The sequence below is a fragment of the Ipomoea triloba genome, chromosome 1 (genome assembly GCF_003576645.1).
Source record: "Ipomoea triloba cultivar NCNSP0323 chromosome 1, ASM357664v1".
In the NCBI taxonomy this organism is placed as follows: domain Eukaryota; kingdom Viridiplantae; phylum Streptophyta; class Magnoliopsida; order Solanales; family Convolvulaceae; genus Ipomoea; species Ipomoea triloba.
Window position 1 is genome coordinate 37,825,382 of NC_044916.1, and position 15,741 is coordinate 37,841,122.

A 15,741-nucleotide genomic window follows, 5' to 3' on the forward strand; every position below is an offset into this window, starting at 1 on the left:
TTTTTTTAATTAAAAAAAGAAAAAAATAAAAATTAAGAAAAGGAAACCAAAAAGAAAATGTTTACCAAAAGTAGAGTAATATTAGTATGGGCTTTTGGGCTCACCAACAAAAAAGGGTGGGCCTTAATCACGGCCCATTGATCATAATACAAAAATAGATTAACTTTTTGGGTGCGGTGCAGTGCAGTGAGTTGAGTCAATCTTCTTCTTCTTCTTCAGTGAAACGTCAAGGTAAGAGGGAAATTGCAAATTTTCTCCGTCGAAGGGGAGGATCCGTGATTCTAATCAGAAGAAGGAAGCGCATGAGAAATGGTCTACTAATCGCAATTCAGTTATTAGACTTTGTTCTGCTACTATACGTCTTCCTACCGCGATTGTAAAATATGAGGACTCCAATTCGCGGTGCTGTTTGGATAGCAATTGTGACACTGAGTCTGATCATAACACAATCCGACTCAGCGTCTCAGGCGTACCGAAGGGATCCGGGTCACCCTCAGTGGCACCATGGAGCGTTTCACGACGTCAAAGATAGTGTTCGATCCGAAGTTCGTCAAATGCTCCACTCTCGCGCTGAGGTATTTCTTACACCTGTAATCTCAAATTTTCCAGCTTTATCGAAACATTCCACGTACTGGAATTCTGATTACTAGGATTAATTATGTCAAAGCTTTTATTTGTATTTGTATTTTGGTGTCTTACTCAGACAGGATTAATTATGTCAAAGCTAAACTTTTTGGTTACGAAATGTTGCAAGATGTTTGCTTCATTCTTTCTGTTGGAATCCTTCAAGCTCTAAAGGAAAGAAAAAAAAAATGAAAGAAAGTGAGAAGGTCTTATATTTAATGTTTTGATCATTTGCCTCAATGACTTCTGTTTAGGGGTTTGTATGTGATTGGAAGCATCTCAACGCTACCTAATAGCTTGGTTTTGATGCATGATTTTATAATTTTATGCAGGTTCCATTTCAAGTCCCTCTTGAAGTAAATATAGTTCTTATCGGCTTTAATGGTGATGGAGGCTATCGGTATACTGTAGATTCCCAAAAGTTGGAGGAATTTCTTAGAGTCAGTTTCCCATCTCACCGGCCCTCATGCTTAGAGACGGGAAAGCCACTTGACATTGAGCATCACATTGTTTATAATGCATTTCCAGTATGTTTTCTCTCCATTTCGGTGATATATTTGCATGTTACTGCATTGCTGCTCTTGCAAGTTCATTTATCAGGATTTTGTTTCACCACTTTGTTACNTTTTTTTTTTTTTTTTTTTTTTTTTTTTTTTTTTTTTTTTTTTTTTTTTTTTTTTTTTTTTTTTTTTTTTTTTTTTTTTTTTTTTTTTTTTTTTTTTTTTTTTTTTTTCACTTGTAGATTCATATTCATGGAACATGTTTAATTGTTTATTAACTGAAAAATTCTCAGTTTTTTTAATTAAAAAAAGAAAAAAATAAAAATTAAGAAAAGGAAACCAAAAAGAAAATGTTTACCAAAAGTAGAGTAATATTAGTATGGGCTTTTGGGCTCACCAACAAAAAAGGGTGGGCCTTAATCACGGCCCATTGATCATAATACAAAAATAGATTAACTTTTTGGGTGCGGTGCAGTGCAGTGAGTTGAGTCAATCTTCTTCTTCTTCTTCAGTGAAACGTCAAGGTAAGAGGGAAATTGCAAATTTTCTCCGTCGAAGGGGAGGATCCGTGATTCTAATCAGAAGAAGGAAGCGCATGAGAAATGGTCTACTAATCGCAATTCAGTTATTAGACTTTGTTCTGCTACTATACGTCTTCCTACCGCGATTGTAAAATATGAGGACTCCAATTCGCGGTGCTGTTTGGATAGCAATTGTGACACTGAGTCTGATCATAACACAATCCGACTCAGCGTCTCAGGCGTACCGAAGGGATCCGGGTCACCCTCAGTGGCACCATGGAGCGTTTCACGACGTCAAAGATAGTGTTCGATCCGAAGTTCGTCAAATGCTCCACTCTCGCGCTGAGGTATTTCTTACACCTGTAATCTCAAATTTTCCAGCTTTATCGAAACATTCCACGTACTGGAATTCTGATTACTAGGATTAATTATGTCAAAGCTTTTATTTGTATTTGTATTTTGGTGTCTTACTCAGACAGGATTAATTATGTCAAAGCTAAACTTTTTGGTTACGAAATGTTGCAAGATGTTTGCTTCATTCTTTCTGTTGGAATCCTTCAAGCTCTAAAGGAAAGAAAAAAAAAATGAAAGAAAGTGAGAAGGTCTTATATTTAATGTTTTGATCATTTGCCTCAATGACTTCTGTTTAGGGGTTTGTATGTGATTGGAAGCATCTCAACGCTACCTAATAGCTTGGTTTTGATGCATGATTTTATAATTTTATGCAGGTTCCATTTCAAGTCCCTCTTGAAGTAAATATAGTTCTTATCGGCTTTAATGGTGATGGAGGCTATCGGTATACTGTAGATTCCCAAAAGTTGGAGGAATTTCTTAGAGTCAGTTTCCCATCTCACCGGCCCTCATGCTTAGAGACGGGAAAGCCACTTGACATTGAGCATCACATTGTTTATAATGCATTTCCAGTATGTTTTCTCTCCATTTCGGTGATATATTTGCATGTTACTGCATTGCTGCTCTTGCAAGTTCATTTATCAGGATTTTGTTTCACCACTTTGTTACAGGTTGGCCAACCTGAATTAATAGCTCTTGAGATAGCACTGAAAGCAGCTATGGTTCCTGCTGGCACTGCAAGAGAGGTAATGGCACCTACTAATATCAATTTTGACTTATTCTGATTTTTCTTAGTCAAGATTCAGGTTTTGGGGCCTTTATCAATATTTGAACATTCTTTTGTGACTTATAGGTTGATTTTGGAAGGGAGGTGCCTTTGTTTGAGGTTGATGCGACTGTTGTAGAACCAGAATTTCAGAAGCTGTATTCGTACCTATTTGATATTGACAATGGAGCACATTATGGGGAAGAGATGGACAAACCTTGGCCAACAACAATTTTTATTGTCAACTTTGATAAGGTGAGTATCAACTGTGAACTTGGAGTCCTTCATTACATGGGACTACTGTTTATAAATTTTTGTATTTCATATGGAAATTGAATTCTCCATTTAATTTAACTTAAGTTTGTGGCATATATACTCAATTTTTGTTTTCTGGTCTTTGTGATTTGTTTTTCAGGTTAGGTTGGACCCTAGGAACAAGGATATCGACCTTGACAGTTTAATGTATGGAAAAATTGCTCAACTTACTGAGGAAGAGATGAAAAAGCAAGAAGGGGACTACATATATCGCTATCACTATAATGGAGGTGGGGCTTCTCAAGTTTGGCTTGGCTCTGGCAGGTATCTTGCTTTTGGCTTCACTCCTACATAAATCTATTTTTATGACCTTTCTTTCTCAAATGGAAGAACGTGGGAGAAGTTTTCGAACTTAAACTTTTATGTAAATTTGGCATGCCTTTTCTCCAGGCGGTTCTTTCATTGATATGATTGGTTGGTGATAATTAGTTCTCCATATTTCCTTTCATTTTAATGATTTGTTAAGTTTTTGTACAGTTTTTTAATTGCTTTTAATTTATGGCATATATATACAGCTCTAGTTCATTATTATTCATATAAGTGATTGAAAGTTTCCAAACAAGATTGGCATGGCAGTGTATATACAATAGTTTGAGCCCCTTGCCATTCTATTTCAGGTATGTTGTGATTGATCTCTCAGCAGGTCCCTGTACTTATGGAAAGATTGAAACTGAAGAAGGAAGCATCAGTACTAAGTCACTACCTCGGTTGCGGAATGTAGCTTTTCATAATGTAGCTGGTACAGTTAGCGAGCATTATGCTCATGACATTTTTGTTGGCCAGCTTGCATCTCTAATTGCAACCACAATTGAGCACGTAGTTGCTCCAGATGTTAGGTATAGCCCCATTCTACTGAACTTTTATTTGTTTCCCTTTCCTGATCATTTTTCATTTTTTTTAATTTGAAATTAACTATTATATTACTTTTATACGGTTGAATTTCATAAGAGTAGAAATAAAATATATTACTATCAGGACTATAGTACTTTGTTGTCTTACTCTTGTAAGACCTTATTACCTCTATATGCAGCTACTAGTCATCTTTCAATTAACTTACACATTTGGTAATGTTTTGGTCTACTTCCTGATACTTGCTAGTAGTAGTAACTATATTGGTTTTAATCCTCTATAATATTATATTCTGCATGCTTGATATGATAAAATAGATTTTGGTTTTCTTTATGAAAAGCTAGTAATTATCTTACCTGCCTTTCTTCCTTGTTCTTGATACTTGAGTCTATCACCATTTGTACCAGTAATGTCTAGATCATAATTTTCCTAAGCAAGTTATAGTCTATCCTTCCTTTCTTGATCAGGTTTGAAACTGTTGACATGACTACAAGATTGCTCGTTCCAATCATTGTCCTCCATAATCATAATCGCTACAACATCATGGAGAAAGGCCACAATTACAGTATTGATGTTGGTGCTATTGAGAATGAGGTAAAGTTGTCCTGTAGAGTGCCCAAATATATCTTTGATATCATTTTTATTTTGGCTAGATTGAAGTGGGATGGAGATGTGATTTGAATCCAAGCCAAATGCTTGGAATGTGGAAGGTGGCTTAGTTTACAACTAGGCTACATCTTGACCCCATACTCTCACTATTTCACTTCAAAATTGTACCAACCTAGAGAACTCTGTAGTCATTTTTGCAGCTAATGCAATCCAAAAAGATACCAATGGGATCCTAGATACTTGCTCTGTGGGGGAATTAAAGATTCTAGGAACTTGCTAGTTAGATTATGTAGAGAATATCATGCAAAGAACAAATGAACAGTATTCTTTTTTCAGGTTAAGAAACTTGTTCATCAGGGGCAGGAAGTGGTGATTGTTGCTGGTTCACATGCCCTACATCACCATGAGAAGTTGGCTATTGCTGTATCTAAAGCAATGCGTGGTCATTCACTACAAGAAACCAAGAAAGATGGGCGTTTTCATGTTCACACAAAAATGTATCTGGATGGTGCTATCCTTAAAGAGGTTAGAACTTTTGATGTCTTTCTTTGTATTTTATTTTATTTGATTACCTTGCAGATTGGTTTAATGCAATTTCCTGTGACATATGGCCACATTGCCAACAATCACTCTAACAATGTTTCTATAGTTGCCATGTCATCCTTGCTTTGCATATAGGAGTATCTTCTGTTCATTTTCAAAATAGATGATTCATACTTCCATTTATATTATTTTGTAAAAAAGATATTCTTATTCGTAAAACGTAATTTCAGGAGATGGAGCGATCTGCAGATGTGCTTGCTGCTGGTTTACTTGAGGTTGCTAATCCATCCCTGTCAAATAAATTTTTCCTCCGCCAGGTTGGTGTTGCTTAGTTGGATATCTGATTTCGTACCATATCTATTTACCTGAGAATTCCTGTATCCTCTTAGAACTTTGGTGCTTTTGTGCTCTCCCCCACAGTGCTAAATGTATATATATGTTGTCCTTGCCAGAACTGGATGGATGAAAGTAATGGTTCAGGTGATTCCGTATTAAAACATAAACCTCTCTGGGCCTCTTACAGCCAAGGGTATGGAAAGCAGAAGAAAAAGAAAGAAGTAACGAAGAAAAGGGGGAATCTCTATAGGACCTATGGCACTAGAGTCATTCCAGTGTAAGCTCAGTTATCTGTTTATCCAAAAGAACTAATCCTAGCCTGTCATTTTTACTCAGTTGATACCCTTATGCAAACAATATTTGCATCTGATGAACTATTATTGTTATTGTTTTATACCATTAATATGATCCAGAGCAGTAGATGGTCCTTCAATGTGGATCTCCATCCCCCCACCCCCACTCCCAAGCACATTTTGTTATAATCTTACAAGAGCTGTTTCACACAATCTCCTTGTTTCAGTTTTGTTCTATCATTAGCTGATGTGGATCCACATCTTATGATGGAAGAGGAAAGTCTTGTTTGGACCAGCAAAGACGTAGTTATTGTACTCCAGCATCCTAATGATAAAATTCCTTTGAGGTAAGCATGCATATATTTGCTGGATGCTATGGTCAGTGTCTTGTTTACATGGTATAGAAGTGAACTTTAGCAATCTTTTGCTTTCTGTTACCTCTTAAGTCTCCAATACCATTTGATAGAACTCATATATTTAACTTTTCTCTTTGCAATTTTTTTGGCCAGTTATGTTTCCGAGCTGGAGAGAAGGCATGCTAGTCCATGGCAAGTACAACGTTATATAGTTGGAGGGTTGGCATCTGTTCTTGGTGGTTTAAGTGCCCCATATGAAAAGGCTTCTCATGTTCATGAGAGGCCTGTTGTAAATTGGCTGTGGGCAACTGGTTGCCATCCTTTTGGGCCATTCTCTAACACCTCTCATATCAGTGAATTGCTTCGAGATGTTGCATTGGTATGCTCATTATATTGCTAAGCATATGGTATTAGTAAGAAAAAGGGATTGTGTGAATAATCAATCTTCTATTGTTCATCATGCAGCGGAACACAATATATGCACGAGTTGATGCTACCCTACGCCGAATCCGTGAGACATCAGAGGTTACTTGTCTATTTTCTGAAATCCATTACCTTGGCCTTATGCTTCATATTTATTAGCCTTGTTTCTCTATCAGGGTGTCCAAACTTTTGCAGCAGAACATCTGAGAACTCCTCTTGGTGAACCAGTGAAGGGTAAGAAGAACAAGACAAGCACTGAACTGTGGCTGGAAAAATTCTACAAGAAAACAACCAACTTACCTGAACCATTCCCCCATGAGTTGGTTGAACGGCTTGAAAAATACTTAGATGTAAGTTTCTCCCCCATTTAAAATAACTTCACACATTGTTTTGTGAATACAGTTTGCTTATATTATTTTTCAATGACAGAGCTTGGAGGAGCATCTTGTGGATTTGTCTGCCCTATTATATGATCATCGATTACAAGATGCCCACATGAATAGCTCTGAGATTTTCCAAAGCTCCATCTTCACCCAGCAGTAAGTTGCTTAAAAGAATTGATGCCCATAAACTGTTGATTATTCTGTGAGTAGACAATAATCCTTTGGTACTTTGATACAGGTATGTGGAACATGTTTTGAGCAATGAGAAGGAGAAAATGAAATGCTGTAGCATCGAGTACAAGATTCCCGTGCAGTCTTCTCAGAATCTTATTTATGCGGGAATTCTTTTAGCCGGGTTTTTGGTATACTTCATTGTAATATTCTTCTCTTCGCCAGTACGATAAATAGGTAGAACCACTGATTGATATATAATGTGATGGAATGCAAAGCTACTAACACTATGTTGCAGCCCTGAAGAGATGCTAAAGGAGGCGCTGTATGTGCTTGCTGTAAACGCTAGCTTATGTTTGTTAATACAGGGTTGGAATTTTGACTTTTAAATTATGTGTGTTGATTGATTACAAACTTTTCTTATCTAAGTAGAAATTTCTTTGCTTTCATTTGTCTCGAAGATTCATTCCGTTCTTTTTATTGTTGTTATTTGAAGCTGGAGAACGAGTCCACAGTGGTGTGTCTGTATATGAATTGTAGACTTGTGCAAAAACGTTGAACTAACAAACAGGTTAAAGAAGGATTTCTGGTTGTGGTGATTGCCGTGCAGATTCCCACTAATATCTCTCCAATTTCCATGTGAATATTATTATGAGTCCCGAATACGTGCATTGTTCCAACCAAATGATTCCAAACTAGACAGTGATATTTGTTTTCTATGGTCTTTAAATTAGACTCGGTACCTAACACGTCTATGCTACAAGACAAATCAATCCATCACTCGGTTCACTCCACAAAAATTTCTACCCTCCTCCATACTTTGCTTTTTCCTTCTCACGTGTCATAACCCAAAAGGTATTTCATTTAATACAAATCTTTTTTCAGACATTATTAATCTAAGCCTTTTTAAAAGATTCATTATTTAACTTTAAAAAAAAAAAAAAAAGGATGAATTATCGTAAAAGATTAAAATTTGCAGCAGGACTAGATCCTAATCACACGTGAATGCCTCGGTAATTATTTGCCAATCAGTCGAAAGTTAGAATTGGTGGTGGACCCCTAGCTATGTCGTAGTGAGCGAATATTTCGAAGGACCTGAATTCGTGGTAGGCAAGAATGTGGGCTCCGCCACTGCACAATAGTTACATACATATATGCATATGATGTCATCTCTTACGCACATGAAATAAGTTGGTGGCAGCGGGGCACATTTGACCGGCTCACCTTCACAAAAATGAATGGTTTTTTTTTGAAAAAGTAATAGAAGCTTGTCTACCAAGATTTGGACTTCTGGAGGACCCTAAAATATGGGAGTCCGCCTATATATACCTCCCTAGCGAGAGAGCTGAGCGCCATCTATATTCCTTCTCTCAAATCTTATAAAGCATTTTATCATTTCTGGTTTTGGTGAGGAAAAGATTAGAGGATGTGTCCGACGGGGAGCGGCGTGCACGGTGAAAGCGCAAGACGGTCTACCACTTTGCGGTCAGCGTTCGAGGTGATGGATGTGGACCGCGACGGTAAGATCAGCCCCGACGATCTCCGGACGTTCTACAAAACCGACTTTTCGTTGGCAGTGGGAGGGACGGCGTCGGAAGATGATGAGTTGATAGGAAGTATGATTTCCGTGGCGGATTCAAACAAGGACGGGTTCGTGGAATACGAGGAGTTCGAGAAGGTTGTGGGTTCTAGGAGCGTGAGCGTGATGGAGGATGTGTTTAGGGTGATGGATAGAGATGGAGATGGCAAGGTTGGGCACCAAGACCTCAAGACTTATCTCAGTTGGGCTGGTCTTCAAGCCAACGATGAAGATGTGAATGCCATGATCAAATTGGGCGGTGGCGATGGAAATGGTGGAGGCGTGACCTTAGAGGGTTTATGCAAGATTTTGTGTATCTAATCTGATGAGGCAGGCCTGAACTCTGAAGGGATGGATGGATGCATTTGCCCCCACAACTTTTTCTGTGCGTTTTCTTTTAGGTAGTCGTGCAGCAATGCAGTGCAATTTCTGGCAACTTTCCTTGTCTTGTATCATGTGCAGACAGCTGCTATTTTCTTAATTTCTTTTCTTTTTTTCAACTCTGGATTCTAGAATCAAATCAATTAAACATCACAGTTAAATAATACTAAACGTATATTTGATTGGAGAATTTTATATTTTAATACTCATTATCATATTTACTTTTACAGCAAAGCTCTGCTCTGAATTCTGAAATGCTCAGCTCCTCCTCATACAATATCTATCTACCCATTCTCAACCAGTGGCCTGTAAGGCAAAGCATATAAATCATCCGCTTCAATGCTTACAGGACAGGATCCTCCCCGCTGTTGAGGTTAATCCCCAAAACAAAAATATGACTATTTGCTAGATTAAGTAGTAGTAAATTAACACTTAGGAGTGAATGGAGTAGTAGTTTGTTTACCTGTCATCCAATACATAGTGAGTGGCATGGCATCAGATTGTGCCTGGTTACACAAACCTACCCATGTCTTACAGAAGATTGCTTCAAATGAGACTTGAAACCTGGAGGCAATTTTGACAGCATACATTGTTCAAAATGTGTCTCTACATCTTCACCACACCTCCACACCTGTCACCATTGTATAGCACCTATATATATGACTCAAAATAATCTACTTCTACTAACACAGCTACCAAAATACAACAATAATTTACCTTTCACCAAATTCTTAACTTGTTCTTGTTTAGATAAACATTGCCAAAACTCATCACTTCTTTGGATGTTGAACACAATACAAAGCCTTTTACACAGTACATGTAAGAATATAATAGAGGTGGAAAACTGATGATTCTATTCATATATCACAACCCTTTATATACAGGAAGAAGGTGATAACAACTAGCTATCTATATGCAAACTAACAGAGAATACTAAGGAGAGCCTAAGGATTTAAAATACAAGAAGAATAAACAATATTAATTAGTAATAATAATAAACAATATTAATAGTAATAATCTTATTCCTTAATACGCCCCCGCAAGATGGAGGAGCCATCAGAGACTCCCATCTTGGACCAAAAATGCTCAAATGAGCGTCTTCCCAACCCCTTTGTGAGAATATCAGCGATTTGGGAAGTAGTCGGAACATGTTGCACACGAAGTGTACCATTTACAATATGATCTCGAACAAAGAAGTAGTCCAACGCGAGATGCTTCATTCTTGAATGATACACCGGGTTCTGACAGACATACGTAGCACTCAAGTTGTCACAATGCAATACTGGAGCATGAGAAAGAACAACCCCCATATCATGCAATAAGTTGTGTACCCAAATAACCTCAGCCGCCGCATTCACTAGAGCACGATATTCTGCTTCTGTAGAAGAACGAGCTACTGCCTTCTGTCGCACCGAGCGCCAAGAAATTATATTGGACCCCAAAAATAAAACATAACCAGTCGTAGACTGGCCACCATCATGAACACCACCCCAATCGGAATCTGAGAAAGCCGTGAGATGTAACCGAGTGTTACGACGAAGAACCAGCCCATGAAATAAGGTTCCCTTCAAGTAACGTAATACTCGTTTGACCGCTTGCCAATGAATTAATAAAGGCTTGTGCATAAATTGTGAAAGGCAGTTTATGACATAGCCAACATCGGGACGAGTAATTGAAAGGTATTGTAAAAGACCAATTACCCGTCGATATACTGTAGCGTCAGTAGCAGCAGCGGATTGATCCTTTGGCCGGAATAAATCAACAGAAGACCCAATAGGTGTATGCACAATCTTGGCTTCATGCATGTCAACCTCTTTCAAGATATCAATAATATATTGCGACTGAGACAAGAACAAGCCATCGGGAGTGGGGATTACCTCTACACCAAGGAAATGATGCAATGCCCCCAAGTCTTTAACCGAAAATCGCTGCGCTAAGCAGGAAATAAAATGATCTAACAACTCAGTAGAATTTCCTGTGACTACAATATCATCTACATACACCATAAAATAAGTAAAGGCATCATTAGACTGATAAATGAACAAAGAATAATCAGCACGGGATTTGCGAAAACCAAACTCAACCAAATATTTAGAGAGCTCCATATACCACGACCGAGGCGCTTGCTTGAGTCCGTACAAAGCCTTTTTAAGGCGACACACAAAGGTAGGACACTGAGGATCACAATACCCCGGCGGCTGCTTCATATAAACCTCTTCAGACAAGGTGCCATGCAAAAAAGCATTATTAACATCCAATTGTCGTAGTGGCCAATTATTGGCTAATGCCAAGGTAAGGACAATACGTATTGTAGCAGGCTTTGCCACGGGACTGAAAGTATCAAAGTAGTCCCTCCCAGATTCTTGCAAGTATCCTTTAGCAACTAGGCGAGCCTTGAATCTATCAATTGTGCCATCTGGTTTTCGTTTAACTCTAAAAACCCATTTGCAACCAATCGGGGGCCGTTTTGGTGGTGGTACCAGTTCCCACGTACCATTTTTGAGCAGTGCAGCAAACTCATCATCCATGGCTTGGCGCCAACGAGGATCCTTCTTGGCTTGGGTGGCTGAGGTTGGCTCAATTGGTTTTGGAATGGGGTGATTACTAGTGTAATTGATGGTTTTATAATCAAAGTATTTGGGGTTTGGTTTTCGAACTCTATTTGATCGTCGGACTTGAGCAGTTGGTGGCTGGATAGGATTATTATGATGGGACGAAGATTGCAGTTGGTCAACAAGGGATTGTTGCGGTTGGGAGGTTGCAAATTCGTCTAGTTGGACAGTGGAGGGAGGAGGCGGCTGGGCGGTGGATTGTTGGCTCGGTTGGACGTTAGCAGGTTGATGTGGCTGGACAACGGAGGGAGGAGGTGGTTGTGCAGGAGGTAGCGACGTAGGGAGGTCGTCGGTTGGTTGAGTGGAGGTAGCGGAAGGCTGAGCAGAAGATGGTATTGGCAACGGATTCTGACACGCATCAACAGATGGAACAAAAATGGTTTGTTGACAAGGATTAAAATTATCAATATGTAATGAAGGATATGAGGCACTTACAGAGGGAGGTTCGGCCGGAGTTATACGGGCTTGGCTGTAGGGAAATACATGATCAATAAATCGGACATGCCGAGATACGTACAGTCGCCCTGTTTTTGGATCAAGACATTTATAACCTGACTGAGTCAGAGAGTACCCTAAAAAAACACAAGACAGTGATCTTGGCTAGAGTTTAGAGTTGGTATATGGCCTGAGCCAAGGAAAACATAAACACCCAAATGGTTTTAATTTTTGGTAATTCGGTGTCATTCCAAATAGAAGTTCAAAGGGTGATTTATGCATGAGATTTATTGTTGGCATACGATTTATAAGATAGACAGCTGTCTGAAATGAATAAGACCAATAAGTACGGGGCATAGACGCAAAATCAAGTAAAGACAACCCAGTTTCTACAATATGTCGATGGCGTCGTTCAGCTAGCCCGTTATGTTCTGGTGTGTGTGGACTCGTAAGATGTGTAATCCCACAGGTAGTAAAGAAAGGTTTTAATTTAATAAATTCCCCACCATTATCTGAAAAAACAGTAATAATTTTTCGGTTAAGACGATTTTCAACAAGTGACTTGAATTGAACAAATACATCATATTCATCTGACTTTTTCTTTAAGGGATAAAGCCAAATATATCTCGTAAAGTGATCGACAAAAATAATATAGTAGTAATAACCATCAATGGATTTTTCAAACGTACTCCAAACATCAGTGTAAAGTAATTCAAGTGGATTATTACTAGACAAAGTGTTCTGAGCAAAGGGAAGTTTGTGGGACTTATTTAATAAACAAGATGAGCAATAAAAATTAGCAAGAGAGGTAGTAGGAACTTTATTTTGTCTTAGCAAGGCACCGAAAGCTTTGTTGGAAGGATGCCCAAAAATGTGATGCCAAGACGATAAAGAGGGTGTAGAGAACGTATTTATCTGAGGAGAAGAAGGTAGCCAAGCGCCGTAAACATCATGCACGTTCCTCCCTTGCATTAGTGGCGCCCCAGTGAGACGATCCTTCACAAGAAAACAAGAATCAAAAAATTCAACTGACACATTATTAGTTTTGCACAGCTTGGAAATAGAAATCAAATTTTTTTGTAACTTCGGGACACAAAGAACATTAGAGAGATGTAAATGACAAGTTGGTGTGGGGATAGCAGTGTGACCGAGATGTAAATGACAAGTTGGTGTGGGGATAGCAGTGTGACCGGTGTGAGTAATTGGTAGAGTTTTACCGTCACCAGTGTGACCGGTGTGAGTAATTGGTAGAGTTTTACCGTCACCAAGTTGGATCTCGTCAGGACCACCATAGTCAGAGAACGACTGCAATAACGAAGGTGATGAAGCAGCATGGTGGGAGGCACCAGAATCAAATAACCACGATGAAGCAGCATGGTGGGAGGCACCAGAATCAAATAACCACTGCTGCGAACCAGTATGCGGTGTTGCTGTAACATTGACCGTGGCCGACTGCTGACCAAAGGTGTTCATGTTAACATTATTTTCACGAAGAAATCGCATAAGCTTCCGACAGTCACGCACTTCATGGCCATAAATGTTACAGAACCGGCATGTGACATTTTTACGACTAAATTTATTTGTATTAGTAAAAGGTTGAGTCGAACGAGGACCATTTGTCCCAGCATGCTGATTGTGGAAGTTTCGACCGCTAGAGTTGCGGTTGGCCTGATGTTGTCGATTAGAGGATTTTTGGGTGGCATTTGCTGTAGCAAGGAGAGAATGTTGCGCCTCGAGTTTTTTCTTTTGCTTACGCTCAAAAGCTGTTAATACATTTTTGAGTTCAGAGAACGTAATAGGTTCCGGGCGAACCCGAATGGCTTCAACAATAGGTTCAAAATCATCTCCCAATTGTGCCAAGGAGTTCACCACTAAGTCTTCCTCGCTTACTAGACTTTGCGCAAGGGCAAGTGCATCGGAGATAGCAAACATATCATCTAAAAATTCTTCAATGGAACGACCGTTAATCGGATTGGATGCTAATTTTGATTTTAGCGAAACAATCCGAGTGCGACATGGGCTCGCAAAGCTTTCCTTCAAACGATCCCAAGCTGCTTTTGATGTCAAAGCAGAAGAAATAGTTGGTTGAATAGAGTCGGTGCAGCTACCGAGGATGGCATTCAAAATAACATGACCTTGCCTATACCAGGCAAGATAGGCCGGACTCAAAGTGGTTGGAGCAGTGTCAGTATATTTTGACGGGACATTTGTGGTGCCATCAATATAACCTTCAAGGGAAAGACCAATCAAAGCTGATTGGATTTGTTTTCGCCAAACTGAATAATTTGAGGTTGTGAGTCGGATGGGATAATTGGCAGGAGCAGTTAATTGAATGATGGGTGTAACAGTATTTGTACTGGTGGCCATGAATAGACAAAAGAATAACACCCAAAAGAAAAAAAAAGAAAAAAAATATATAGGAAATAGATTTCGCTAGAAATTTCTGGCTCTTGATACCATGTAATAATATAATAGAGGTGGAAAACTGATGATTCTATTCATATATCACAACCCTTTATATACAGGAAGAAGGTGATAACAACTAGCTATCTATATGCAAACTAACAGAGAATACTAAGGAGAGCCTAAGGATTTAAAATACAAGAAGAATAAACAATATTAATTAGTAATAATAATAAACAATATTAATAGTAATAATCCTATTCCTTAATAGTACATTCCATGCAAAAGGCACCTCAAACTTTGGATAGTTTCACATTGCTCACCAAAATTAAGTGTACAGCAAGCTGTCTAACTAAACATATTAACCTATATCATTTTATTTTTTATTTTTTTTAAAAACACAGTAACAAGCAAATTGAACATCTCAGTTGCTTAAAATTTGCATACCAGAATAGATAATTCATGATTACCTTTTGGAGACGAGTTCTTAGATATGATCTTAATGGAAACATAGTTCTGTCTAGGTCCATCTAGTAAAGATCGAGATAGTGTGAGTGGATCAACACCAGTTTTTGTGTATTCTTCCACTGTTTCCTCCTAAATTAATTATAAACATAAAGAAGCGTCATAAAAGTGAGGCAAGAGTAGACATTAACACAAGAAAAGCAACAAACTAGAAATAGATACGGAGTACAATTTATCACAATGATCAACCAGAGATTGCCCTAGCTCTAACCCAATATCACACAAGCTGAGAAAATTTATATTAGAATACCATTTAGAGACCTATTGTGTGGTGCTTAATGAAACGAAACATTATTGGGTTCTCTTACATCTCAGCAGTACTAGCACACGCCACACATGACACACCATTCATTTGTTTTATCTTGGGCCAGCTACAGTTTTCCAGGTATAAAATAATTAAGTTGGAATACTTTATAATGTTGTTAAGAGCCATTTTGAAATTAAGACATTAATGAAATATATACTCTTTGTCTGGGGAAATTTTAGGGATTAACAATGTTTACCTTTCTCTATACGAGAGATTAATTAATACTAATGGTTAGGTTATATTCACATGGTTTAATAAGGTCTGTCAACACTCAACAGGCAGGATTAAAACCAACAAGTGTGCTCACTGTGCTATCTAATCTTTCAAAAGTATCAAACTAGCTTATACATTGCAATTCACCCAAAAAAAAAACAGAAAAATAAATCAACATACTAAATTTAAAACTAAAAATGCATTGAAAAAAAAGAAAGAAAGAAAGAAAAAAAAAAAAAAAAAAAA

At 38.3% G+C, this 15,741-nt stretch overlaps 2 protein-coding genes across 3 annotated transcripts; both read left to right on the forward strand.

Moving 5' to 3' along the window:
- Nucleotides 1-169: 169 nt before the first annotated feature.
- On the forward strand, nt 170-7,489 carry LOC116016072. 2 transcript variants are annotated; one of them, XM_031256244.1, is made up of 16 exons: nt 170-575; nt 957-1,151; nt 2,668-2,742; nt 2,850-3,017; nt 3,178-3,341; nt 3,695-3,913; nt 4,394-4,520; nt 4,872-5,060; nt 5,309-5,395; nt 5,531-5,691; nt 5,935-6,054; nt 6,217-6,442; nt 6,529-6,588; nt 6,663-6,836; nt 6,916-7,025; nt 7,108-7,489. In XM_031256244.1, the coding sequence occupies exons 1-16, from the start codon at nt 384-386 to the stop codon at nt 7,271-7,273; spliced, it is 2,433 nt and encodes an 810-aa protein (XP_031112104.1). In that variant the 5' UTR covers nt 170-383; the 3' UTR covers nt 7,274-7,489. The 2 variants fall into 2 exon arrangements, with proteins under 2 accessions (XP_031112104.1, XP_031112098.1); XM_031256238.1 differs by lacking the exons at nt 170-575; nt 957-1,151 and adding exons at nt 1,587-1,992; nt 2,374-2,568.
- Nucleotides 7,490-8,390: 901 nt separating this feature from the next.
- On the forward strand, nt 8,391-9,195 carry LOC116016389 (calcium-binding protein CP1). The gene has a single exon (XM_031256628.1). It carries the CDS (start codon nt 8,467-8,469, stop codon nt 8,938-8,940), a length of 474 nt encoding a protein of 157 aa, XP_031112488.1. The 5' UTR covers nt 8,391-8,466; the 3' UTR covers nt 8,941-9,195.
- Nucleotides 9,196-15,741: the final 6,546 nt, after the last annotated feature.

Excerpts from the sequence above, each read along its gene's own strand:
- LOC116016072 (XM_031256244.1), top strand. The coding sequence starts at position 384 with ATGAGGACTCCAATTCGCGGTGCTGTTTGGATAGCAATTGTGACACTG. Across the intron at positions 2,743-2,849 it reads CTGCTGGCACTGCAAGAGAG|GTTGATTTTGGAAGGGAGGT; the intron begins GTAATGGCACCT and ends TGTGACTTATAG. Across the intron at positions 6,055-6,216 it reads AATGATAAAATTCCTTTGAG|TTATGTTTCCGAGCTGGAGA; the intron begins GTAAGCATGCAT and ends TTTTTTGGCCAG.
- LOC116016389 (XM_031256628.1), top strand. The coding sequence starts at position 8,467 with ATGTGTCCGACGGGGAGCGGCGTGCACGGTGAAAGCGCAAGACGGTCT.